Raw genomic sequence first — 26,408 nt, 5'->3', positions numbered from 1 at the left:
ACTCACCTACTCCATTCTTACAATATGCTTACATGTGAGTTACAGTAAGGGAAGTAACTCTATGTTGAAAATAGTGATACTTTGGTTTCACACAACTATCCGCCGAGAGAAACATGCACCAGTGACATGTGGACCAAAGATGTGATGAAACTCAAGCAAATATGTGTGGACAAAGCTAAATGTTAAATAACATAAAGACTATAATTTTGCGAACAGACTTTAGTATGTGAATTACGGAAGTTTAATTTGATAAAATGATAAAAACGGAATCGTACAGTAGAGATAAGGATCGAAGGTAATTTTGATAATCAGCTAGTAAATAAGCGGCAGGGGCGTAGCAAGACCAGCATAAATGTGTGATCCCAGGTGAGGGGTCTAAATTTCATGATTTCAAAGATGTTTTGAATCGTTTTCTGAGACAGTTTTTTAAAATTTATTTAACAACAAACTTCAACCCCTGATATCTATTTTCAACCTTAGTTTTGTAATTTTGTCCGACATACTCTATGCACTGATGCTTTTATATGTACCCAGGCTTTTTCTTTCTATGGAAGCTACGCCCCTGTAAGGGTATGAATACAGTTTCTTAAATTTGCTTTTATTAATCTTTAAAATAAGTAAATAGCATGTTAGGAACGTCATTGTAAATCCATAGGGGACCGTGTGCCGTTTAAGGTATAATCCTGACGTAGTTTTACGTTCGTACAATTGAATTCAATAGTAAAATAAAAATCATGGTTCCCTTTTATCGACAGTCGCATACATGTATGCTCGGGTGATGAACTTGTCTAACGAACATTATCTATTGCTTTGTCGTGTTTTTTCCTAACCTCGTTGATCTATATTCAGGGGCGTATTATGAAGGAATATGAGACTGTCTACATCTCTCTATATATACATGTGTCTTAAACAGTGAAGAAATTAGAGTTACCAGCCTTCCTGTGTTTTTTTCTTTTCAAAGTAAACATTATAAAAATTAATGATTATCAAACCGATTGTGCTACATCTTATGACAAATTGACATTAAAAAACAAAATACAAGTTAAGCTGTTTTATTTTAACAGAAATATCACCCTAATTTTAGACTTCTAGGTATCACATTCTTATTGAATCTGGATGAGATGGATGAAATTTAATTATGAACATACTTTGAATTAGAAGGTTGAAAAAATGTTAAGACTTTTGGTAGTGCGAGATTTAACTATTATTGGCAGAATAACTGTATTGTAAACACATTTTAGCTTTTAGTAAATATATGAAAGTTAGATGGATTAAGATATACTATTCAGATGTAGATAGTGGCTGGAAATCTTTTTTTAAAACACATATTGAACATAGATCCTGAGATGCTCTTTCATTTGGATGCAGTAAAGGAAAGTTGAGGGAGAAAGCAAAAAATGTAAAAAAACAAAATTTGGTGTAATGTGTTATTAACTTTAGCAGACTTAAAATATTCACCATTTTTAGCATTAGATTTAAGCTATCTTGTACCTCTCCAAAAAGTAAACCACTGTATCCTGATCATAGAATATTGTTAAGTGCAGGCTTTTTACATTTAATATGTGTATATTTGCCATGTGATTTACCAACTCTTAAGATTTTGTCGTGGCTGGACTCTTTCCCTAGTGAGTACAAATGTAAGAGGACATATGACATTCAACGTGATGTATGTGTGTGCATGTGAGTTTGAGAATCTGTATGTGTGCATGAGCTGTGAGTGTGTGTAAGATGCAGGTACCAGCTGTACATATGGTTAAACTATAGTATGATTATACAGGCCCAGATTGTATATTCTTTCCCTTAAAGGAGTACATGCACATTATTAATATATAACGTGTGATCAGTGCATATTTTGGTGTGTGAATCTGTGGTTGTGTGAACAAGTGTAGGCCAGTGTATATGTGTGTTAATCCATACCTGTGTTAAGAGAAAATAGCATCAGTGAGTGTGTGTATTCTATACATTGAGTGTTGGTAGTTGTGTGTGCAGTGATAACTAAGTCTGTATATAGTATTTGTATCTATTGTATTTATCAACAGTGATTATAGATGGCAATTATTTATGTAACTACATAGTAAAATATTTGAAGCATGAATGTGTGAAGCGGTGTGTGAGAGCCCCTATGTGAGGGGACACAATTTGTTTATGAAGGCTGACCCAAAGGCCCCAACGGACCTTCGCAGTCTGCAAATATAATCATGAATAAGTGTTTTGTGTTAAAAAAAAGAAATATCACCCTTTATTGAATACCTACCTCGGCCCATAATCATTTCTAAATCACAACCAATTTACTTCTGTCCGGTAACGATGAGCGTGCAATGCAATGCGTATAGACAACGATATCATACATTATAAAAGATTTGACTAGATTATTATATAATTTCACGTTCCAGTTTACACAGCCTCTAATTCCCCCCCCCCCCACCTTTTTTTAACGGCACATGCAACTCTTCTCCCCCTTTTCCTCCGTTTACCGTTTACAGCCTCAATCAAAATTAAGATTCCAGTTCGATGAAATATCAAAATATAAATAAAGGAAGGATTTTCATGGAGACTCATAAAAAGTACAGGGCGAATAGGTCCATGTGTTCTGAAGGAGTAAGCGTATTGTGCTTCTTGGTCAATTCAAATTGGTAATGTCACGTTCTCAAAGTAGAGCAAAATTATCAACGGAAACAAAAGGCGCACTAACGGGCGTCATACACCTCGAACGTTCCGACGGCACAAGGAAATATAAACGTGGTTTCCGAATGAAACCTTTATGACGTCCATGGAACTTTCATAATCGTCGTCAACCTACAACGCTCGAAATCTGCACGATATTAATGCCAGATTAACGACAGGTAAAAACCAGTAGGTTTAGGAAAAGGGAATGTTGCTGTCTAGAAATGGAAAATTCACAGTGGGGAAATTGAAATCACCCTATTCATCATACAAGCTTGGTGGAATGCTGTGTCCGTTGGTTTCGTTGTAGAGAAAGATCGGGGTAAGCAGTTGATGTAGAAGAGTTTGTAGTTTCCTGAATGTCCAGTTTTGAATGAATAAATTATCCTGACTTAAATGTATATATATTGATAGATTATTTTTTATCACTCATCGTCGATGTTCTGATTGCACGAGCATGTTGGTGTGTCAAGGAAATGTTTAAAATGCTTACATGAGATTGTGTAGAACGATGACACTCCTTTATATTGCACCCTACTTGAAACAACTTCAGAATATGCTACCAGGATGTACTTTACAACACACTGAAATATGAAGCACATACGTGCATTGAAATACTAATACAGTGAAGGGTGTAAATTTGCCCTGCTTATTACGCGCTCATAAATCCTGGCCTATTGTCGCATGATACGCACGTGTCCACACATGCCCTTTCTGTGTGTTTGATATTAACATATTGTTTAATGAAATGTTTTTATTTATGACTATTAAATGTTTTGTACATTTTAATATCCATGGATACGTTCTTCTGAGGTTTAAACCTAAGATGACGTCATTCTAATGGCAAAAGACAAAAAAACCTTTCCTGGATACAACATAACTAATGACACAGATCTTCACTTGTTTTTGTTGAAACGAACCTTTCGTTGTTCGTCAATAGCCGCAACGAAAGTAACAACAATATCTATACATTCCAATACTCCGTGTTTACTATGGACAATAAAATTCTGTAAAAAAACGAAGACTTGGTACGAAATATACAGTTTATACAAGTCGTGCTGAATTGGAAAAAATAATTCTCTAAGCTGATTTTTTTAATCCTACTTTGTAGATTTCATATGTTGATATGTACATTTTAATTTGCGGCATATAATGGAACCTGTTATTATCATGTGTAATTAATTTTAACTTTTATTTATGACGTCATAAAAGAGAAAATAGAACATATTGGGGGTATTTTTTAGGATATATAATCACTGTAGTGATTATATATCCTATATATATATATATATCCATAAAAAACGGGTTTGAAATAGTTCCATCCCATAAGGTCTGAAACCTTTTCCATATGTCTAATACCAATGTAAGATCATATAAAGTATTATAAGACTGTTAAAATGGTATCAAGAAAGATAGGTCTGATCACAGTTGCAAAGAGACTGGTCGTATTTATACGCCAGAAAATATATCTACTCGTTTTGAATAAAAGTTGGTGTACACGAGAATGCATTGGACCATTACTAACTTCCATTGAATTAATTATTTATTTTTGATTTATTGGCAAGAAAAAATGCAAGGTCATTTATCACTATATAGGATCTTCAATAAGTTTTCATTTCATGTGAGAGTTTTAGAAGGCTCGCAATAACTGAAACATCGAGACGAGTTTCCATGAAGTGAAAAGAAATCGATGATATCATGCAACAAAGAAAAGTTACATTAACGGGTTTCAAAGTGAAAAATATAGGCGACAAAATCAGCATCGGGAAACCCTTTTATAAGTAATTGTCCAAATTATGACACGTAAATTAACTTTTTGTGTGAACTTTGTTTCATCCGTCTATATATTTATGTATACATAAAAAAATAGAAAGCTAGAGAGTGGTGGTGGTGTAGGGTAGTAGGGGGTGGGAGGGGAGGGAGTATTTGACTCTCGGCAGTGCAATACTTTGAAATCAGTAGGATGTTATGCTGTCAGCTTGATGACAATCCATTTTTGGTTAGCACAGCCAAATTAGAAAAACGCACCCGGTACTGACATATTAGTGCCACATGCGCTAGTACTTGGGCGAATTCACTGGATAAGTGAGGGATTATGTATTAAAACTATTATTGCTCGCAAGTGTGAAACCTAAATAATCGTTTTCTTTAATGGCGTGATTTTATTATGTCATTTTTACGTCCGCATATAGACCTGGCACACCCACCATTTACAACTGTGAGGTCTTGGTACAGCGAGATGAACTTCCTTACATGTAAATATATACATTGTATATGTTTAGAATTAATTATAATCAGGTACCGCGGGCTTCAATTCTAAGTCCGCAAAAGTACTACTAACTTGACGATTTTACCAATAATTGATGAGCAATTTGAAAGACACTGATAATTCAGTGAAATTAAAGATGTGTATGTTCCACTATACGCAATATTGATGTTATGTATTATAAGTCATATTATTTGTTTCCCCATTCAATTAGCTGAAATATCACGAATACCTATTAACACTACATTTTTAAAAAATTTCTTCAAGTGTGATTATTTCATTTCTTTATATACAGCATATTGAAAATTGGCCGATATCTCGAACACCTCAAGTACATGTAGCAGGCACATATGTATACAATGTAGCTTTTATCAGTCGATGTATTGTTTGGGCATTATTTCAGCCTGTGAAATATATATTTACTACTGTAATGATATAGGATTTAATTCCATCATAAAACTAAAAAGACAGAAAACTAGAGAAATTTTAGAAAATATAAACAGAAGGCTTCTGCATATTATCATAATGTGAAAATGACGTCATCACAGACGCCTGCGTATAACCATTTCCCATAATTCTCCATTGATAACTTCGGTCGGCCATGTTGACATCTTCGTAGGAAATTTGCCGATCCATGGGTTAATTAACAGATCCAGAACGGGAAGTAGAAGCTTTATTTCATTATGTATTGACGTCGAAATAACTCCGGAATAATCATTCTGTGCAACTAACTACTTGGATTTGAGCTTGGAACTAAAGGTAGTGCAAACGAGCGTTGACATTGTGAAGGAAGTAGGAGAAAAGAGCATTTTTGGTTGGTTTGCTTTGGAATCTATTACATTGTGATAAAATTAGGGTTGGTGCCCTTCCGCTGCTAAGTACAGTTAAAGCTCTCTGTATTGATTTTGGTTGGTGAACATTTCACAAAGATGAGGAAACGACAAGGGAGGAGGTAGCAGACGACTGACTAATGTGTTGGTTCGTGAGTCAGTCATGATGTCTGCCGAGGAGAGATTGAAGAGGCTCGGACAGCTGTATGTTGGAGGGGTGCAACATAGCAATGGCCAAACCCTCAGCCTTGAGAGTCTCCTCGATGTCCTTATTGTTCTATACGATGAGTGCTGCAGTTCCACTCTTCGAAGAGAGAAAAATATATCGGAGTTTGTCGAATTTGGTGAGTATAATGTAATCACTGTGTACAACAAGCGACTGCCCGTGGCTACAATACACAACCCAATACACAACAGAAGAAAATATGTCAGTCACAAAAACAAACGTCAGAACTTGCTAATTTTCTGTACTTGGATATTTCTGCTGCATACCTTAATTCACTGATTGCAATTACAATCATCAATGCATATGATGGATTTTTTGTGCAAAGTCAATGCACTTCTTGCTTCTAGCCAAGGACGAAGGTTCACATTTGACAGGTGACCTAGTTTGGTAAACCACAATACATTGTCATGGACATATCATGAGTTAAGTTCATTTTGACTGACTTAGTGTTAATTCACGAAATCAATACTTTAAAATGATTGTATGTTTACCTTTTTGATGAAGAATTAGCTGCATAATATATGATTCCAATATTCCTCTGGTCATTTGTTTAAGATTAACATCTAATGCATTTCTTTGTGTTAAAAGAAGATAAAATACGATATAATGTTACATCAGATAACTAGGACAGTAGATCAACAGAACTGACAGTCCATGAAGGTCCTTTTATTTTGAGAAAATATCATAAAATGGCAATCCTCAATGGTTCAGAAATGTTTTTGATCATTTGCTCAGGTCAACTTTGTCAAGCCATTGGTAGTGGAATATCAATATGCAGTACTACTTTTCTATTTCATCATCTACACTACATAGCGATCATAATGAAATATTGTTTATAATCATGATAAAGCTAGAGATTCAGATTTTCCATTCAATTAGCCATGGCTGTTCATGCATTCAGGAACAGAATTGTAAATAACATATATGAAATTCACTTCCTTATAATTATGTGAGCTTGTGGAGTCACCAGCTTTACGTATATCAGCTAACCACCCAAAAATCCAGATAGTTTCAGGTGTAAATACTATAAATATTCAAAGTACTGTGCAATCATAGAGTCAAGTGGATATCATTAAGTACATCAGGAAATTCAAGAATCAGTGAAGTTTACAAGGAAGTCAACAAAAAGTTGATGACCTTCATGTAAAGATCATTCTTCCGCAACTGTGCCTGTCTTGAAATTTTGTTAAGATGTAATGTACTAGATAGAGCTGAAACAAATGCTCATACATTCACAAATGTTGTGAAAAAGTACTTGGATATTCAGTACAATTTACCCCCCCATTTTGCTAACATATAACACTGTTTAAGCGAGGTCTGGGAACACTTTCATTTGAATTCAGAGGGATGTACAGCTGAATGTAAGCTATGATTGGCAGTTATCATAGGTAGTCATCTCCGGAACAAATGTCGATGTAATGAATGTCCAAATGATGGTAATGCTAACATAGCATTACAGAGTGTAACATAGTTCGTTACAAGCGCCCAGCTGACTGATAAAAATTCACCATGTGAACTGTTTCTTTTGTCATTTTATTTCAGCACATATAAGTGCATTTAAAGTACAATATGTAATTGTATGGCACAGATTTACAAATCCAATGCATTGTACATCAAAACTAGATTATTTCCTAAATTTGAAAGCCGAAGTGTTCTTAACTGTTTAATGATGCAACAAAGACGAGCAGGGTAAACTTCAGCCTTGTGTCTTGTTTAACTACTTTTCTGAATTCAGATGTTTCAGTATGTTTCCCATACTTCTTATTGAAGGGATGTTATATTGTTCAATTCAGTGTGAAAGTTCTAACATTTTTTCCAATTTATAAGTTAGATAAAGCAATTTCAATTACTCGGATAAACTGGTATGCAGCATAGTATATGTATGTACATAATTGGCATGACCATCCATATAGTAAAATACATGAAACGAATATATTCAAATACCAAAATCAGCTTTTCCTTTCAGCTCTAGTTCTAGTTGATCCCCTAGTTCTAGATATATGCTTCAATTGAACCAATGTTACTAGAAAAAACTCTACAGCACTCCAGCAGGTGGACCAGAAATGACAAAAAATGTGTTTGTTGCATGATCATCTACTTTTCATCCTGGTGAGATTTAGCATCGTTGAAAATCAAAACTCCGACCATGTAAAGGGTAGTGATATATTGATACATGTACAGCAAGTATATGTAAATGACCATTTGTGTATCCACAATTAGTGTTTGACTGATAACCCAGACACAAACTGCCTCCTCCCCCTCATTAAGAGATTTTTCCTTATGTGTTACTTACCATGAGGTAAAAAAATAAATCTCCATACATGTGCAGTTGAATGTACAATTTTGTAATTACAAAAAACAATTGTCATGGCAATTGCAAAATGAAGGCAATTTCTCTTTACAAAAGTGGAAATGTAAGCTCAAATATTAAGTGTCATGGACTGTCATACTAGCTGCTGTCACTCTCACCTTCATTTTCTGTACAGCTACCCTGAATAACACAGATATCGTTTATATTTGGTGACTGTAGGGACCTATGATTCTGCATTCAACATGGAATGTAATTTAAATGTCTAAATTTAAAACAAAAAAGAAACTTACACAATCATGGTAAAAAATAGAAATTAAGTGAAAGGTAGGGAGGGCTGTAGGGTAGTGTCAAGAAAGTTGTTTGGGTTTTAAAAAAAAATTAGTTTGGTAATCATGTCATATGCTTTTTATCAATATATAATGAACAGGTTGTCTACCTACCTTGCAACATTTGGATGTTTGGCTATGTTTTTTGTTTTTATTGGATTTGGTACCAAGCTTGCTTCTGTTTCGTCCCTGTTGCTGCAGCATGTTTACATTTGTTGTCACTTTCAGTTGAAAAGGACACACTATAATTTTTTTGAACTCTTGACATGGTGTTGATTTGAGAAATTGCATATGTAAATAAATTCTGATGGTATTGATAAATCATTAGAAGTACATGGATGTTAACATTGTTGATTAATTTGACAGTCAGCTTTGTGTCATTTTATATGTATGTAAACAAGTTGTATGCAAGTACATATGATCGTTAATGTTAAATTACAGTTTCTTACATGTTGCAAAGTGTTTGTTGAAATGTTTTATAAGAAACATAAACTCAAAGGAAACCATGCTGTCCGTATAGTCGTAATCTTACATTGTTACTATTTATGTCCATAATGACAAAGTATGAAAATTGTGTGTTCTATTGAATGCCACCTCTGTGGAAAATTTCATGTCCTGGGTGTTTATTACATTAAATGAGGTACCTTTTCTGGTATTCCAATGAAATATCAATTGATTCTCCTCTGCATTAGTGAAGAAAGACCTTGGCCAGACACACATATAAGATGTACTCCATTAGCCTCAAGCATGATGTTTGCTTTCTTTTATATGCGTTCTGAAATTTATTTTCAGGAAGTGTCACCATTTATAAATCATTGTATCCGCTTTTATATACAGTTGCATGGCTGCTAGAGTTTGAAAGTGCAAATGTATGAGCAGATGGCAGCCTAGTTTGTTGGTTTTTTGCCCTGTTTTTAAGTAGAAAAGAGGCTGTTGCACAAGTGGAGATGCTTTACTAAAAAGAAGAAAAATGAAAAGTATTATCTTCCAATTTTTTATGCATATATTGCAACACTTTTCCAATTAATGAAGGCAAAGGTTGTTGTAAAACTCGAGAGTCGGTGAAAAATATTCTTAAAACATTGCAATAAATATATATAGCATATTTTCCAGGTTATAAGCTGCACTGCAAATGTAAGCCGCAGAGTCAATTTTTAATGAGTTTTCTTATTTGATCCATATATAAGCTGCACCGTAATATAAGTCACACACTTTCTTACAATTTGGTAACCGTTATGTTGAGCGAAGTTTGTTGCTTTAACAGACAATGAAAGGCAATTTATCAAGTAACATTTCATAAAGTTTGCTAATGAATTATACACAGATAATCCTTTATTTCATTGATGTGTTTCAAAGACATTGATAGCAAATACGAAAGAGTTTGGCTCTGGAGCATCCAAAGATTGTCTACACACAGATATAGGGCAAGACATTACGTGTGATTTAGTTAACAATGACCTATCAATCCCAGGATGCAACAGGCTGTTGTAAACTGCCACTATGACTTTGAGAGCAACAGTGAAATTTGAGAAGATATTATTGTGATCCAAATTAAAAGGTATGATTAATTAAATCCACATGCATATCTATTTCAATCTTAAAATCATCCTGTATGCAATTGCATATGATGGTTCTAGAAGATCTGTTTCAGTCACAAACATTTTTGCCACTTTAATTAAGCTATGGTAAATGTAAGACTTTATGAAACGTACAATTTAGTCAACCAATGATTTTTTTTAATTCAAAAATTGAAATAGGAAAAATATGTATCCAGGCAAAAAAATCTGTAGGTAATAGTTAAATGCCACATAGCCAGTGTCCAGTGTGGTCAGATTGAATGTTTGGAAAGCCTTCACAGAGACACGGGAAAGGATTACATAATTTATTGTCATTGTGATTCCTCATTTAGGTTATGTCAAGTAAACTGAACACTACTAATTAATTAGAGTGAAAAATATGGAAGCTAAGCAGATTCCTTGAAAATGTAGGATACTATCCTGTATTGCCATTGAAATGGAAATCAGAGTGTTGGGATGCTATTGAAAGTATTCTTAATATCTTCACAGTTGTGTCTACAGATTGTTTTTGAATTTTCAAAATCAGTGAATTACAAAATTGTCAGTGAATTAACTAGCAACCATTTAGGACCAAGACAAGTCACACTGGGTATATTGTGATATGTTGTTCAGTGTGTAGAGACATCATGTAGATAGAAGAAACGAACTACTCTCGCTGATAATAAGATTAGTGTGTGTTACTCGTGTAGCAGTATATATCTTCAGGTGCATCCTGTGTATTAGGTTATGTATGAAGTGTAGTTCTTGTCTAGTTATCTAAATATTGGTAACAGTCATGATTGTCTTGCCTTCTTGTGCAGGAATGTTTGGGGCTAATTGCATATACATATATATAAGCCTGCTTGTTGTATTTCAAAATCATATATGATAAACTGACATTAATTTTCAACATGGAATTAATTAGCCTGTTTCAATATGTGCATTTTCCTTATCCGGCTTAGTGTATTTAGTGCTTTTCATGTAGTATTTATCCTTTCTTCACAGGGACATGTGCAGAATTATTATAATCACTGCCCTGCAGGTAGGGCGTAAGAGTTGTACCTGCTGTCGCCATTGCATGATTGTAAGAGATGACTAAACTTGGGATCTTAATATTTTATCCCATTTCTATAGATCTTTACTTTTGCAAATGTCTCCCTTAACACTGCATCACTTTTGGCCTATAGTTGAGCACTTTAGTTTTTTCCTCTGGCCAAGATATGCTAGTCTTCAGAAATGCTAGTAACTTACTATTCCTTGATTAATACTGAACATTATGGTAGTATAATTGCAGTTTGACCTGGTGTACTTCAGTGTGGTAGCACTTGAAATCTTAGTTCAACACTAATACATGGAGGTTCACCTGAACTTAAAAAAGCAATACACATCGCATGGCAGTCCTTAAATGACTGTTGGTTGGAGGTTAAGGGATTGCAATTTGAACTCAACCTAACTGACCGAATATACAGAAATTAAGTAGGATCAAATGTGACTGTTTTGGATTTTATCATTTGAAGTATGATTATTTTGCTCCAGAACTAGGTTCATTTTCTACTTGTGTTATACAAAAGAAAAGATCAAAACTGATCTTGGATACAGCTGTCCAATACCGTATTCTCTGGATTATGAACCACATCTTATTGCTTTTGAGTCGGGATGTGAGGCTTATATGTGGACAAAAAACATTTGCAGGAATTTACAAGAAACTTAAGACTTTCCTTATTTTGATGTCTTTGATGACTAACTTTATGTTTGATAAAGTGTGAATGACATATGATAACGCTATTAAAAAGTTCAGGTGGACATAGGAAAAAAATACAGTTAGTCTGATATTAAACAGACACGTATATGTTCACTACATGTAATCATGAAAATTTTTTGGATTCTGATGCTGTAAACGTTAAGCTTGAAAATATTTTCAAAATTCATAAATAAAAGTATTTTCTAGCAAAGAATTATTTTTGGAATTCAAGTTATTGCCATGTTTATCATAGTATTTTTTTTTTAATTTGGAATTTTTATTTGGGTCAGTTTATTTGGATTAAGATCTCGGCTAGGACTAAAAGATAATAAAGTTTATTGTATCACAGTCAGATAATGACCAGAACTTTTAATTCTTGCTCACAAGAATAGTTTAATACTTTGTTATCATTAAGTGTTAGTGCAGTTCATAATTGTTATTTATAGTCAAGAACAGCTGGGATAGTGATTCACTAGGAGAAGGAATCTTTCCCCTAGCATATACAGTGTTAGCATCCCAGCTTAGATAGGGTAGCTTGACGCATAACGAGACATTGAAAAATATTTAGTAAATCATATAATGTTTTTTTCAATGATAGTTTTAAAATGGGGTTTAGGAATTACCGAATAGTCCAACATCTGTGTGTATCAGTTGATAATGATAATGATATGTTCAATAAATGTGTATAAGCTGAAGAAAAAGCTGTTGTAGTTGGAAGCTATGTGATACAGGTCTGGCAGAGGTGCCTGTGTGCTAACAGACTTGGGATGTGTGTATGCAGCAAAGAAAGTATGCACTGTATGTCAGATCTGAACTGTTAATCAAGTCTTTTTCACATCGTGGGATCACTATTTAAACACTTAGTTTGCTCTACTACAACTGAACATTTTTATTGCAACAAAAGTTGTCTTGCTGCAAAAGCCTGTAAATTGAAATATTGAATTACATTGTACATTTTAAAGTATCGTGCAAAACAAGTCTCCGAGTTTTGTAATGAGGTCTGCATATATTAATTAAACTTTCTTTTCATTTGATGCTTATTTGTAGATTTTCGGAAACTTTTCCAGTAAAAATTGTTTTAGTAAATTTAAATATTATCAAAGTTACCTATAACACTGTGCTCTTATAGTAAATATTAATTTCTTGATGTGTCTGCTTACATGTAGTTTTCAATTAGGGGTACATCTTCTGCCATTAAAAGTCAATTGGCAATGTCAAGGTCAACAAAACTTTTAAAAGAAATTTTGTTGATCATTGCATTAATATCTTGTAGATGTTCTGTAATTTTTATTCTGAAACTCATATTTGCTCAATCAGCCATTTTAATGCATTTGATAGCACTTGGAAATTAACTGTCAACAACATTGTAACTAAATCAGAATTATATCGGAAGTAATTATAAACTAGTTTGCATTTTTTTTTAGGGCTTCAAAAAAGATAGTATGTGTGAATGATGTGAGGTATGATAGGGCGGAGGTTGTTATCTAGTTTGTGTGTCAGGACAAAGCTATGTTGTTGTTAGGCTACATAGGTCACACAAAGCTGGCTTCCTTCCTCTAGATTACATACCTCCTGTTAAACTTATGAGTGATTGTGTAGCCACACTGCCTCTTCTGTCAGGTTATAGCTAGCAGTGTGCTGACACGATTTTATGTGTGTTCCTCCTGGATATGACACACTACAGCTACAACTATTGAATTTTAACAAAAAGAAAGTGTATGATATGCTTTGAATTTTAATTCATAAGTTCAGAGTTTTGAAATTAGAAATACTTCTAGCTTGGTTTCATGAATTTTACGACACATAACAAAGGTGTTCATGTGTCACTTATGCAGGATGTTTCTTCCCAATTAGACCAATCGATCCCTCGTCTCTTTGATTGGGCAACAAGTTATTTGATATGTTTGTTTCCTTAACATTTCGTTTTGTTCATTATAAGATAGTTGAAGTGTTGAGTTATCTATATGCGTTACTTAAGTGACTCATCTCAAACTGTCCCCCAGGTAACTATTTCCTAATATGTAGACAAGAAGCCAGGAGTCCTTGACCCATATACATTGATCAATCTACAATTTATTTCATGTGTCCTTTTCAACTTTATTGCTAAAAACCATGAGTCCACGATGTAAAATTATGAAAGTATTTCAAGAAATTCGAAGAGTTTCATTAAAATTCATAACTACAGAGCTCAGGACTTGTATGGAGATTTTTATTACTGCATACACCTGCATACAACTAGTATACGATAATCATCTGAAAGATTTATGATCTGAAAATCCTTTTTCAGGTTAAAAACACTTCAACGGTTTCATTTTTGATTATGTATTATGGAAAAAATTAAAAATAAGAACTTAGTGAGTGTGAAAATGCATTATTTTCAGTGTTTAAAGTTCTGATTGTGATGCCATCTAGTTTGAAAGTCTTAATATACAATGCCTTCATTCAAAGGGGTTTTTTTTTGAAGGGGGGGTGGGGTTGGTGCATATGCAATTTGTGACTAAGAATCATGTGGATAAGTGTATTGATTTCACATTTATTTCAAGTTCATTGATCATGTTTCAAACATACAATATAACATGCACAGATTAAATAGTTGAAAAGGTCAGTCTTTCATCTGATCCATGTTGATTTTTATTTTTATGAAAACTGGTACATGTCATATCTTGGGTAAGAAATAGAGAGATAAGTGAAACTGCTTTGGAAAGTTAAATTTTAAGACTTCCTGATAGAACACATGACATGGGAGTAAACACCATCAAGCACTAAGAGCAGTAGTCTTAATCAGTCTGCCTGCAAAACGTCCTTGTTCCTTCTTCAGTGGATGATTAAGTGTTCATAAACTTTCATATTTTACCTGTTAAAAGGGGGAAATTTTACCTGTGTTTTGTACTGATCACCTGTCGTCTTTGAATTGCATATGATTTGCCTGACTGCATACTGGAAATAACTAAAAAATAACTTGTAGGGATTTGATAGGGAAGTAATGTAACATTTAGCTATACAATTTAAACAGTTTAGTTGGTGACCTTGTTATCTGGTTTAGATCTGATGCATGCGAATTATGTACTACAATTTGTAAAAACATTTGTTACATGCCTTGAAATTAATATGGTAGGGGTAGAATGTACACGAGTGTAACATAGCCTGGATATTATTACTGTTGGCAATACAGCCAAAATAGAGGTGTAGGAGTTTTAGCACCCAGTCAATATCACATAACTCTACACAACAAGAATACACTGGGGGAGTTACAAGGTAATATCTTACCGATCAGGTTTGTTTAATGAGCAGGTGTAATGTTTCTTTCTGCAGCTGCTTGGGAGTTTTAGGGGAGAAATAGTGGATGGGTTGGTAGGAGAAGGGGTGCTGCATTGGTTTCCATGACAACTTGCAAACAATTCAAGGTGATCATCATTACACATGGAATAATTTTTCATGCTTCATTTTTGTAGCCCAAAATAGGTTGTTTTCATCCCCTTACTTCAAAGTGTGATACAGCGTCCAAATTATTTAAGAAGACATTACTGCATTTTCCTAATTTATTCTGGCATAGACTGCTATTAAATTTGAGTGGAAAAACACTATGAGAAAATGATTTTAACATGGACAGATCATACAATGTATGTACATGTATGACACATAAATGAACAGAGATCAATGGGACAATGACAAGTGCATTGTAGATCATTATGTACTTAGCATGTAGGTAATTATGGTGTATAACAATTTAGTTGAAGTACTATCTCCTGTAATGTTGGTTTACGTGGGACTGTGTCAATACATTTGTATTGGATCACACCTTGTTTAAGTGTATTGCAAGTGAGATAAGGGGATTTCAAAGACAAAATTTCAATAAACAATTTAAACCTATATATTAACCTCTTCAAATAGTCAGCATACTAAACTGTAAAATGAATCCTTCCTTTTATACAAGTTGATATAATTTGGCCTGTCCATTATTTGTATGATATATACATCAAAGTAAAATAATTTAATAAATTAAGTCCATAGACATTTATTGTTACTAATATACATACAACTTATGTATTTGTTACGGGGAGCTCAGTCATTAGAGTAACAGACTATTTATCCTCAGATCAGGAGGCTGAGGCCATGACTTGTCTGTGATGTTGTGTCCATGACCAAGACAATTTAACATTATTTCTCTGGATGATGTGACAGGCCTCCCTTATATTGTTCAATAATGAGGTAGCCACTGGCTTCTTCAATAAGACACCACCTCAGAAAGATCCTAGTTGTTGACAGAATGGTAAATGCAGCAAAGAAACACTTTGTACATTTCATATTAAAAAATAACACAATTGATTTTTGCTTGTTTTCATAATAGATGTGATCTACCATGTAATTATGACCTACTGGTCAGGATGATTACAAAGTGTATCTTGGACTAGTGTTACAATTTGTTTTGTTTATTTTGTAGCCAAGCCAGTGGTCAATAAGATCAAGCAGTACAGGCTTCACCGGGATGATTTTGAGACCATCAGAATTATTGGCAGAGGTGCTTTTGGCGAGGTAAGTTAAGTCTGTTTTTCATTAATATTATAATTACAGAGAAAGCAGTTTGGTTAAAGATGAAAGGAGTTAAAGATTCATTTTTGTTATAGATGAAAATGAAGTTTTTGAGGTGTTTCACATCAACGTGGAGCTTACAAACATGGAGGTGTCTGTAGTGTGTTGTAATGGTTTTCATAGATCCAATATATCTGTAGTATACTTAATACATATAGAATGAAAGCATTGCCTTGTTGGAAATGAAATGCTGCTATCGATGCAAATTCTCCTGCCTCACAAATCAAATTTTATGGAACTGATCCTGGAACCAGCAAAAATCAATAAGAGTTGCTTCAAATGTAGCTCTAAAATGGTGTGCTGCGTGTGTGGCAGTGCACATGTATGTATTAAACTATTGCGATGATATGCATTATAATGCCAATATTAGAGTGCAACTTCTACTATTTCTGATTCTAAATCCATATGTGACTCATAAAGCTTTATCTTCAGTCACAATCTTACAATATTATGGGATACAGCAGTATTTTCATTGAATCAGTACTAACAGTCAGTTTGATGTAATACTGGATTAAGATAGCAATATGCTGTTCTTTAATCAGATTGCAAAACATCATGTTCTCCAACAAGTGTAATTAACTCCTTGTGCACTTATGATGTCTTGAGATGTCACAAAAAGTGCTTCCATGACATCTTGAGAGGTGGTAGTTACCATGTCTTCTTTCCTTTGCGACATCATGAGTCGTCATGATACACTTTGTGTAACTCGGTAGTGAGACATGATCATACTGTATATTCAACAGATAATAAGAATTCATTTATTAAAATAATTAGATACTTGTAAATTGGCTGGTTTATGCAAAGTTGTTTACAATGACAACAAGATGACAGATTTGGTTTTTTTTTTTGCTGAGGCATTGAGAACAAGAAACAAACTATGAAATATATATAATTGAGTATAGTTTATCCTTAAAATAAAACAGGAATACATATAACTTACAGGGCTCTCACACCCCATTTTGGGACAGGGGCCCAGGCCCTTAGAATTGGGAAAAATAATGGTGTTTTCCTTAGAATTGGGAAAACTAGGGGTCTAAATTGGGGAAAAAAGATACTTTTTTGCATTGGGAATATTTGGCCCCAAATCTGGCAGATCGAGAGCCCTGACTAATGAATGCAATGGAAAAAACGAGGTTAAGAAGGAGTGATAAATTACACACGATACATGATGTTACTTAACAATTGGATCATATTTCCTAGTATATATTCAATAAAAACATTTCAACTCATTTGATACAAAAGATTGCTGCAAACATACTGATATGACCTCAGAGTCGTAATGATTTTCTTTTGAGGTGAGCATTACAGCAATGTGCTTGGATAACTGTCATATGCAAAGGACCAACCCAAAAGTCACTTTCGGTAGGGACCGCGAAATTTGAATTGAGTACTGAAAGAATAAACACTATTTCTTTTATCTCAGGTGGCAGTGGTTAAGTTGAAGTCGACAGACAAGGTTTATGCAATGAAAATCCTCAACAAATGGGAGATGCTGAAACGAGCAGAAGTGAGTAATTTAAAAAAAGGGTCTTCACTTGACCAGTTTTTCATCAGTGTCTATTGATATAGAAATAGAACTAGATATGTATAAATAGCACACATTTTGATGGCATGAAATAGAACTTGAAAGATATTAAGATTTGAAATGCTGCTCAGTTGTGTGAACTTGTACCACTTATATGTACCTTTTGTATCCTGGTGAAACTGACTGAAGCATGTGACTGTTTAAAGATCTTGATGAGCGAGCTATCTAGTGTATGTCTTACAAAATAATTAGTTGACTTTTCCTGTGAAGTTCCTATACAGCTGTCTGACATTCAACTGGGCAGGCTGTCGAGTAGGAAATGAATATTTAAATATACTTCAGAAGTATCTTCCCCAGAACACACAACTTCCATTTTTCGGCTTTCACACATGATTATGCTTGTCAATTTGCTACGGCTGCTGCTGCTACTGCGATGTGCTACAGCAGATGGAACTGACTTGTTAACTTAGTATGAATGATAAGTGTTAAATACTAATGGTGTAAAGTTAATTTCATTAGCATGATATAGCAGTCACATTTCAGATTCATGCTAATCCTGATGTGTGAGTTACAGAAAGGTCTGCTTTAGAATAAAAAAAATCTCAATATTACTTTTGAAGTAGCATTGGAAAAGATAATGAAGAACTTCATATATGAACATTTTATTGAGGGTTTGAAAATAACTTAAAATTTTTCTGTTTGTTAATAAGTTTTTTTTCCACCCCTTGCAAATTTCATCCAAATTATCAGTAATTCATATCCTAAGATATCAGAAAAAATTGTATTCTAATCAAGTTTTTTGTTTGAAATAAAGTCATCAGTTAAATAAAAAATTGAGAGTTTAACTATAAATCAAAATATTTGATTACATATACAAAATAAAAATAAGGTAATTTAATTTAGTATTTTTATTTATTTTTTTTTTCATTTTTTTTTCCTCTTCACTGATACCATTTCTAGTTTGATTAGCTCCCACAAACAATTCAGTTTCTACAGTAACATGTTTTGTTAACTGTGTGGTATTGTTGAAGCTGTATTCATTATTTTATGTGTTATACATATTTCATCTTCAACTTTGAAAATAATCAGTCCAGATGAGAAACAGTAGGATAGAGTATCTTTTGTCACAAGAGTAGCACAATATATTAGGATGTCTCTACCAAAGTCCTTGACTCCGTTTATTTATTCATCAAGCAATCTACAGAATTCTGGGTTTTGTTTTGTGGAATAATTCTAAAGCCCATATACGTAGATTTGGTGTGTAGAGTTATTAGTATCTACAAAATAGGCAAGTTTATTATTTGTCTCCCAATGTTTTTTCTGGGCCTGGTATTTAGTAATACAGGAAACTGAAAGAAAAGTTACAATTGTTGATGAATGTGAACAGACCTATGATAAAGAATGATAAAAAAAAATAATATTTCATGAAAGAAAAGATTTGTAAACCATTCCATATATTAAATCCAAATACATTTCAAAGCCAGTATAATGGGGCATGGAACACCATGTAGATAATGCAATTACAGAATAGAGTTTAGTAATAAATTCATTAAACTAAAAAAGATTTTTTTTGTAAAACTTGCTTTACATGTTTGTTCCTTCTTCTCTCAGACTGCTTGTTTCAAAGAAGAGAGAGATGTTTTGGTCTATGGTGACCGGCATTGGATCACAAATCTCCATTATGCATTTCAAGATGACAACTTTCTGGTAGGTATCATATCAATACTGTAAATAAAGTATTTGAAATTGACACTTTGAAATTGTAATAATGAAAGAAAACTGATTAATATGAAATCTTAACTTAGGACTATAAGCGATGCCTCCTTTCATTCATGAGCCCATAGTAGTAAGATATATATGATATAGTCTTACATTAATTGCTGTCATCATTGATCTTTTTCAGTACCTTGTGATGGACTATTACTGTGGAGGTGATCTTCTAACACTGCTGAGTAAATTTGAGGATCGTCTCCCAGAAGACATGGCAAAGTTCTACATCGCTGAAATGGTGTTAGCTATAAGTTCTATTCATAAGTTATGCTACGTACATAGGGATATAAAACCAGACAATGTTCTCATAGATCAAAGTGGTCATATAGTGCTAGCTGATTTTGGTTCATGTCTTCGGCTTCTGGAAGATGGAACGGTAAGTCATGATTTAAATATTTTAAAATCACATTTCTAACAAACTAAGATTTTAATAAAAATACTAAGTTACTCATACCTTTGGACAATATAATACTTTGATTAGTTTTAGTTTGTGTTTTTTTGTTTTGTTTTTTTTTTATTATAAATTTAAGCTGATTTTTCTGATAATATTATTGGTGAACCAACTGTCAAATGCATTCAACAAATATCACAACGAAATTGAGGTACCTAGTGACGATACTAGAAAATATTTTATAGTATAAATAGAAAGTGTTTTATAATGTAAAATTTGTACTTCCAGGTGCAGTCTTCAGTGGCAGTTGGTACGCCAGATTACATCTCCCCAGAAATTCTTCGAGTAAGTCTTCTTCATAGATAACATTCCCATTCAGCTCATAAGATCTCTACAGCTAAAGTGTTCTCTTAGAGGCATTCCCTTCATTATAATGCTGTTGGTCTGAACTTAAAATACTGCATGTAGAAATACAGAAGTTTGTCTTGGTGAAGAAGAATGCAAAATTTGGTTGATTTAGGGAAAAAATGGAAAAAGTTGGACTCTGTTTTTCATTAAGAAGATATATTGTCCAGTTAAAGAAAATTCTGTCATTGTTGCTTCTTTACAGCTTTAAAATGCCATTTCCATTGGGATTTGTAGGATCTCTTGTCCTCCCAGAACATCACTTCCAGAAATTCTCTGGACTTTCATACTACATCCACACAATTTTGTTTATCAGTGTCCTGTATTGGTTCTGTCCTGCTTTGTAAATACATGTCATAGTCAGTCTTGTTCCTATGGCCTTCTAAGCATACATCTCCTGTTCGTCCAGCTTATCATTTGTATAGTCATATCGATAGTACGCTATTGATAAGAAACCATGGTAACTGTCTTTCACTTTTATTCAATCTGATTTGATAGGTCAAGGTCAGATGATATATCTTTGCATTGCATCTGTTCACTTGTTTATCTCCAATTTCCCTTTGAACTATTTTGCTGAACTGATTAAACTATGTTGTAAAATTTGTCTGAAGTAAACCAGGGTTATCTTAACAATCAAATGGGTGGTATCTTTTACAAGAACTCATAAGCAGTGTGATTTTGTTTCTACTGGTTATATACCATGTATGTCAAACTTTACCAAAATTAAGGATAAATGTAATGGCTGAAAGGTCAAAGTCATTCACTATTAGCTATGATAAACTCTGATGATGTCTGACAGACTCAGCTTTGTTCTAGGTAATCCTTGTTTTATTTGATATTTTTACACTGTTAAACCACCGCTTAGTGTTTCTATTTTTACTTGCATTTTCATTGACACATTTAAATGACAGATTTCGTATATTAATATATCTGTAACTTGTAGGCTATGGAGGATGGACATGGTCGGTACGGCCCGGAGTGTGACTGGTGGTCATTGGGAGTCTGCATGTATGAGATGTTATATGGAGAAACACCTTTTTATGCAGAGTCTCTAGTGGAAACATATGGCAAAATCATGAACCATCAGGTAAGCTCATCAACATTTCTTAAAATGTTCTTTCTTAGATGTGTATTCTTTGTTATGCCGGCAAATGAATGAGGGAGCAAATTTCTCGTAGCTATTGAAGGATTGTAAATCATTTGTTTGTACCTTCAAAGGACCAACTGTAGCAGGAATCATAATTAATTAATTACCATTTCAACATAATCAGCTTAGTCATTATTTCTCTTTTCATTGGTGTGTAATACAATATCAAGTAGTTACTCCTTATTGCATGTCTTTTCTGGTTATGTATAAAATTTTGGTCTATGTATGAGAATATAAAAGTCCTGTTAATAAGTGGATATCAATTCACAAATTTCATAATATATACTGTTCTGAATCCGGTGATAGCCATTGCCTATCCTCATCAGAATTGTGTCAGTCTAATTCACAAATGCTTAGATATGAAATGGAACAGCTGTACTTGCCAATAAAAAAGATATTTGTCTGGTAAAAGAATAGCCCAGTGCTTGTGTCTTTGATGACATAAACACATTTAGCAATCAATAATTGATCAATTATTGACAAAAGACAAGTCAGTTGGGGACAGACTAAACACAATCAATAGTGCCACCATGAAACTGTAGCTGTGTGTATATAAGTTTATACCCAGCCTTGTCTCACAGACATGCAGACATGCAAGTATTACATATTTCTAGGCTGCCCTTTGGTATTTCTACAGGGAGATTTCTACAGGGAGATGTAACACAATGTACATTAGCTCGGGTTAGGTACCATCTCTAAACACTGGAAACATTTCCAACAAAAAACAAAACTATTAATATAGATCTACTTTTAAGTTGTTTTGTGGAGCTTAACAAAATAGAAATTTCTATAATACCCTGAAATAAAATGATATATTACTATGGTTAGACAATGAGGACTCACTGTTACTGTTCTATCAAAATTCATACATATGACTGCCAAATAAAAATGTCTCTTAAGCAGGTAATGAGACCTGTGCAATAAAGCGGGTACTTAGAATTCATTTGTCCTTGCCATTGTCCTTTCATATGTTGGTAAATGTTAAAAAAGTTCATTATTAAGAAAAAGGTCATTTGTTCTCAGCTACATAATGATGGATTGAATGAGGCTCAGTAAGGCATACAAAGGTTCTTTGTTGGTGGGTTTATCAAATGTAAAATAAAATTTCATAATTATGACCATAAAAAATTAAATCCAGTTACTTCATCAATAATTATTGTGATAAAATAAGAAGAGATACCAGAAAGTTATGTATATAAAAGTTGTAATTTCCAAATTTATATTTTATTTCTGTAATATTTGTAAATTTTGAAATATGAATGAAGATTTGTATAGATGGTACTTTAATTCTCCATTATTCTGGTGGGATTTATATACTTGCATACAAACTGTGATACCTGACTCAGCAGCAGATACACACAAACACAGTGGGAGTAGACAGTTCAACAAACCACATGTGACTGGTAGCATGTTAATTGGTAGATTACTGGTGGAGTTACAAGACACATGTACTCACTGCATCTACAAATAGCTATATAGTCGGCACCAGGAACCATCCACACATCTACATGTTGTCAATAATTCAAGATAGTAAAAGGTCAACATTATATATACTTTGATCACTGGTATATCATAGACTTATTTATCTAGTCTAGCTAAGATATGTGTTTCAGAGGACAATGTAAAAAAATGTATACTAATTGATGTCTTCTAATGAAATTTTGAAGCGTATGTATTGAGACGAACCCCATATTTTGAGAAATATGCCATCTGAAATAATGTGAAATACACATAAGGGCCCTTTTTAATCTGGAGTGTTTCCTCGTGAAAAGATATATACATGGCTGTTGGCTACTACATAAGAGGAAGTAAAATTTGAATGCTCTGGATACTGTCAAGATTTCAGTCATACAATATCACTTGTACATTAATGTCTTTAATTTATTCAAACTGTGTGTATAATATTTAAGTCAAAATATAAAATACCCAGATAGAACATTTGACAGAACATACACAGGTCACTGTGCCCATTAAGGACACAATTTACTGTGTTTTCAGCTTACAACTTTTGTTTTAGAAGAGAAAAGAAATGGTTCAGATTAAGTTGTTAAAGGGACATTCCATCATTGATATGACAGGAATGTGCTATGCTATTGTTTCTCAAATTTACAAGAAAAGAGGATCACACTGCCTGTCAGTGATGGAATTAGCATGGAAATGTACTGAAAATACATGTATAATTAATAGACAGTGTCTATATCTACCAGTTATCATTATACTTCGGCTGAATTAAGAATTTCAAATTATTTATAATTTAATAACTTGAAATTATTTTGAGACTTTGACTGCCATATTTATGTAAAGGTGATAACTTTTACTACTTAAAAAAACCATGTTTTCCTTTCAGTTTTATTTTATAAACTGAAGTAGTTTCAATGAAAGAATGTCCTTTTAATGAAGAAAGAATTTCCTGAAAAAATTATTTGTTTTGATTGATTGGTATCCATGTTAATAAGCATGTACTTAAAATTCAGGGTAGACTTTTTAATCGACTAATGTAAGGATTGGGGATTATCATACTATACAACTACCTCACATGCAATATGTTCTGTAATAAAATCAGCCATTGGTCCTGCCCTTTCATTCAGAAACTGATGGTACTTGCATGTACAAAGAGTTGGGCATATCATCAGGTCACCAGGGTTGGATGCATTGGTCATGCTCAACTGGTTACAGTGTAGCATCTTGTACACAAGGTTGTGAAGTTGTTGAAAACCTAAGAAGGATGTTAAAGCAAATTTGATCGATAAAATTTGGTTATCCATGGTCGAGCAGATAAATGGTTTAGATTCGTTATCCATGTTTCATGCGTCATTTCTTTTGTAGCATGTGTAGATGGATATGTTATATCTGTAAAAGATTTAAAGCTTGTATTTTGAGGGGAGGGGGGGACACAAACTCATTTTGTCATTTTGACAAGTATTTCTCTGGGAGCAATAACTAAAGTATAAAAATGAATAAGTAAAAGTAATTTAAAACATCAGTGCTTAAGAATAATAACTAGATATTTCCCTACATTTTTTAACAATTTTTTAAACTTATTATATCACTATAAAGTTTATGAAAAGTGTTTCTCTGTAATAATTGAAATAAGTTTTTATTTAGTTTTTCAAAAACTTACAAAAAAAAAAAAAAGGAAATTTTGAAAAAAAATAAAATATTGACTTAAAAAATTTATTTGAAAAGCCCTATAGAATAAAACGAATTAATTATTGGTATTTAACTGTGGACATTATAAAATGAGGCCATTACCTTCAGTGTGATTGACAGGTCTGTAAAATCATAATAGTGGGATCATTACTAAACCCTGATAAGATACACAGCAGAAAGTCTAGTGCGGGAGAAATGAATGAATGATATTTGTACTGCCATAGTTGAAAGACTGTTAAATATTGATTGATTTCACATCCTCATTATCATATGGTGTCCTCACTGTTCTATTATCGGAACAGGCTGTTGGGCACAGCGGGGTGTCATCGTCCCATAAAGCAAGATTTAATAGCTGCTATCAGCAGTGTTTATAGGATAGTGATAGATTGCTGCACTCAACACAACCCTCTCCAGAATCAGGGACATCTTGGCATCACACACATTCTTGACATGTTAAAGATAAATTGCACCCTATGCAATTTTATCAGCAACATCTTGCAGAAAAAGATTTTTTTTTTTTCTTTTTAAAGTTGTCAAGTCTTTTAAATTGGTATTGGAATTAACATTCCAGAGAGATTGTTCTATCTTGTGGTAGACTGTTGGAATTCTCATTGACATTATTTTGTTCTTTCAGACACGGTTTGAATTCCCAGATGATGTAGATGATATTTCTGATGATGCCAAGGATCTGTTGAAGTTACTCATTTGTGGTGCAGACAAACGCTTAGGGAAGAATGGATTGGATGACTTCAAAAATCATCCCTGGTTTGAAGGCATTGATTGGGAGAATATCCGTACCAGTGAGTACTATAAAAGTTTTCTCAACCCAAAGGATGGGACTCTAGGGGCTTAACACTTTAACAAGCATATAAAGTCTGCTTCTTTCCTGCTTTACATTGACAGTTAAAAGTTTGAAGAAATATGTTAGGCTTAGTGCTGATATGGGATCTTAGGTAAAAGACAGTCAACTTAATTTCTTGCCTACATTGGATATAGATAACTGTGATATTTATACCACAGATGAGAGCTCAACAGCCAAACACTTTTTCACTGGCCTGGTTTCAAATATATATATATTTTGTATTTCTGTCTTTTTTGCAAAAAGAAAAGCACTGAGTCATATTTGATAGTTTGGCATAACCGTAGAATCTAACATTCTTTGGCACAATCAAGGAATTTAAGAACATTTTGTTCAAATGATTAGTATAATATAACAAATACTTAATTATAAAAATAAAGTTTTACAGGGATTGAGTTGAAAATATTAGTGTTTCTTACATTTGGGATTTAGTAGACATGTTAAACCCTGTAAGTTTTAGATAACTTTGTTGATTCACTGTTTTCGTGAATTAGTAGTAAATTAGATTAGGGTTTGGTGGCTAAGGTAGTGAAGTCATGCAATAACATATTAAATTCTTATTACAGTGACGCCACCCTATGTCCCTGAAGTGAGCAGCCCAACAGACACATCCAATTTTGATGTTGATGATGCTGACTTCAGACATACAGT

The 26,408-nt window shown here is 33.5% G+C and overlaps 1 protein-coding gene across 1 annotated transcript in view; it reads left to right on the top strand.

The window, feature by feature from the left end:
- The first annotated feature begins 5,848 nt into the window (after positions 1-5,848).
- Positions 5,849-26,408, top strand: part of LOC132552624 (serine/threonine-protein kinase MRCK alpha-like) — a 55,935-nt gene continuing 35,375 nt past the window's right edge. Inside the window, exons 1-9 of the mRNA XM_060216813.1 lie at positions 5,849-6,104; positions 16,362-16,453; positions 17,934-18,017; positions 19,647-19,742; positions 19,939-20,181; positions 20,485-20,541; positions 21,545-21,688; positions 25,533-25,698; positions 26,324-26,406. Coding sequence (XP_060072796.1) covers positions 5,924-6,104; positions 16,362-16,453; positions 17,934-18,017; positions 19,647-19,742; positions 19,939-20,181; positions 20,485-20,541; positions 21,545-21,688; positions 25,533-25,698; positions 26,324-26,406 — 1,146 coding nt within the window. The 5' untranslated portion in view covers positions 5,849-5,923. The remainder of the gene's footprint in view (positions 6,105-16,361; positions 16,454-17,933; positions 18,018-19,646; positions 19,743-19,938; positions 20,182-20,484; positions 20,542-21,544; positions 21,689-25,532; positions 25,699-26,323; positions 26,407-26,408) is intronic.

Source organism: Ylistrum balloti, unplaced genomic scaffold (assembly GCF_031769215.1).
Source record: "Ylistrum balloti isolate Yb309-2 unplaced genomic scaffold, AGI_CSIRO_Ybal_v1 Utg370264, whole genome shotgun sequence".
Lineage (NCBI taxonomy): Eukaryota > Metazoa > Mollusca > Bivalvia > Pectinida > Pectinidae > Ylistrum > Ylistrum balloti.
This window is presented reverse-complemented; position numbering and strand designations above follow the sequence as displayed.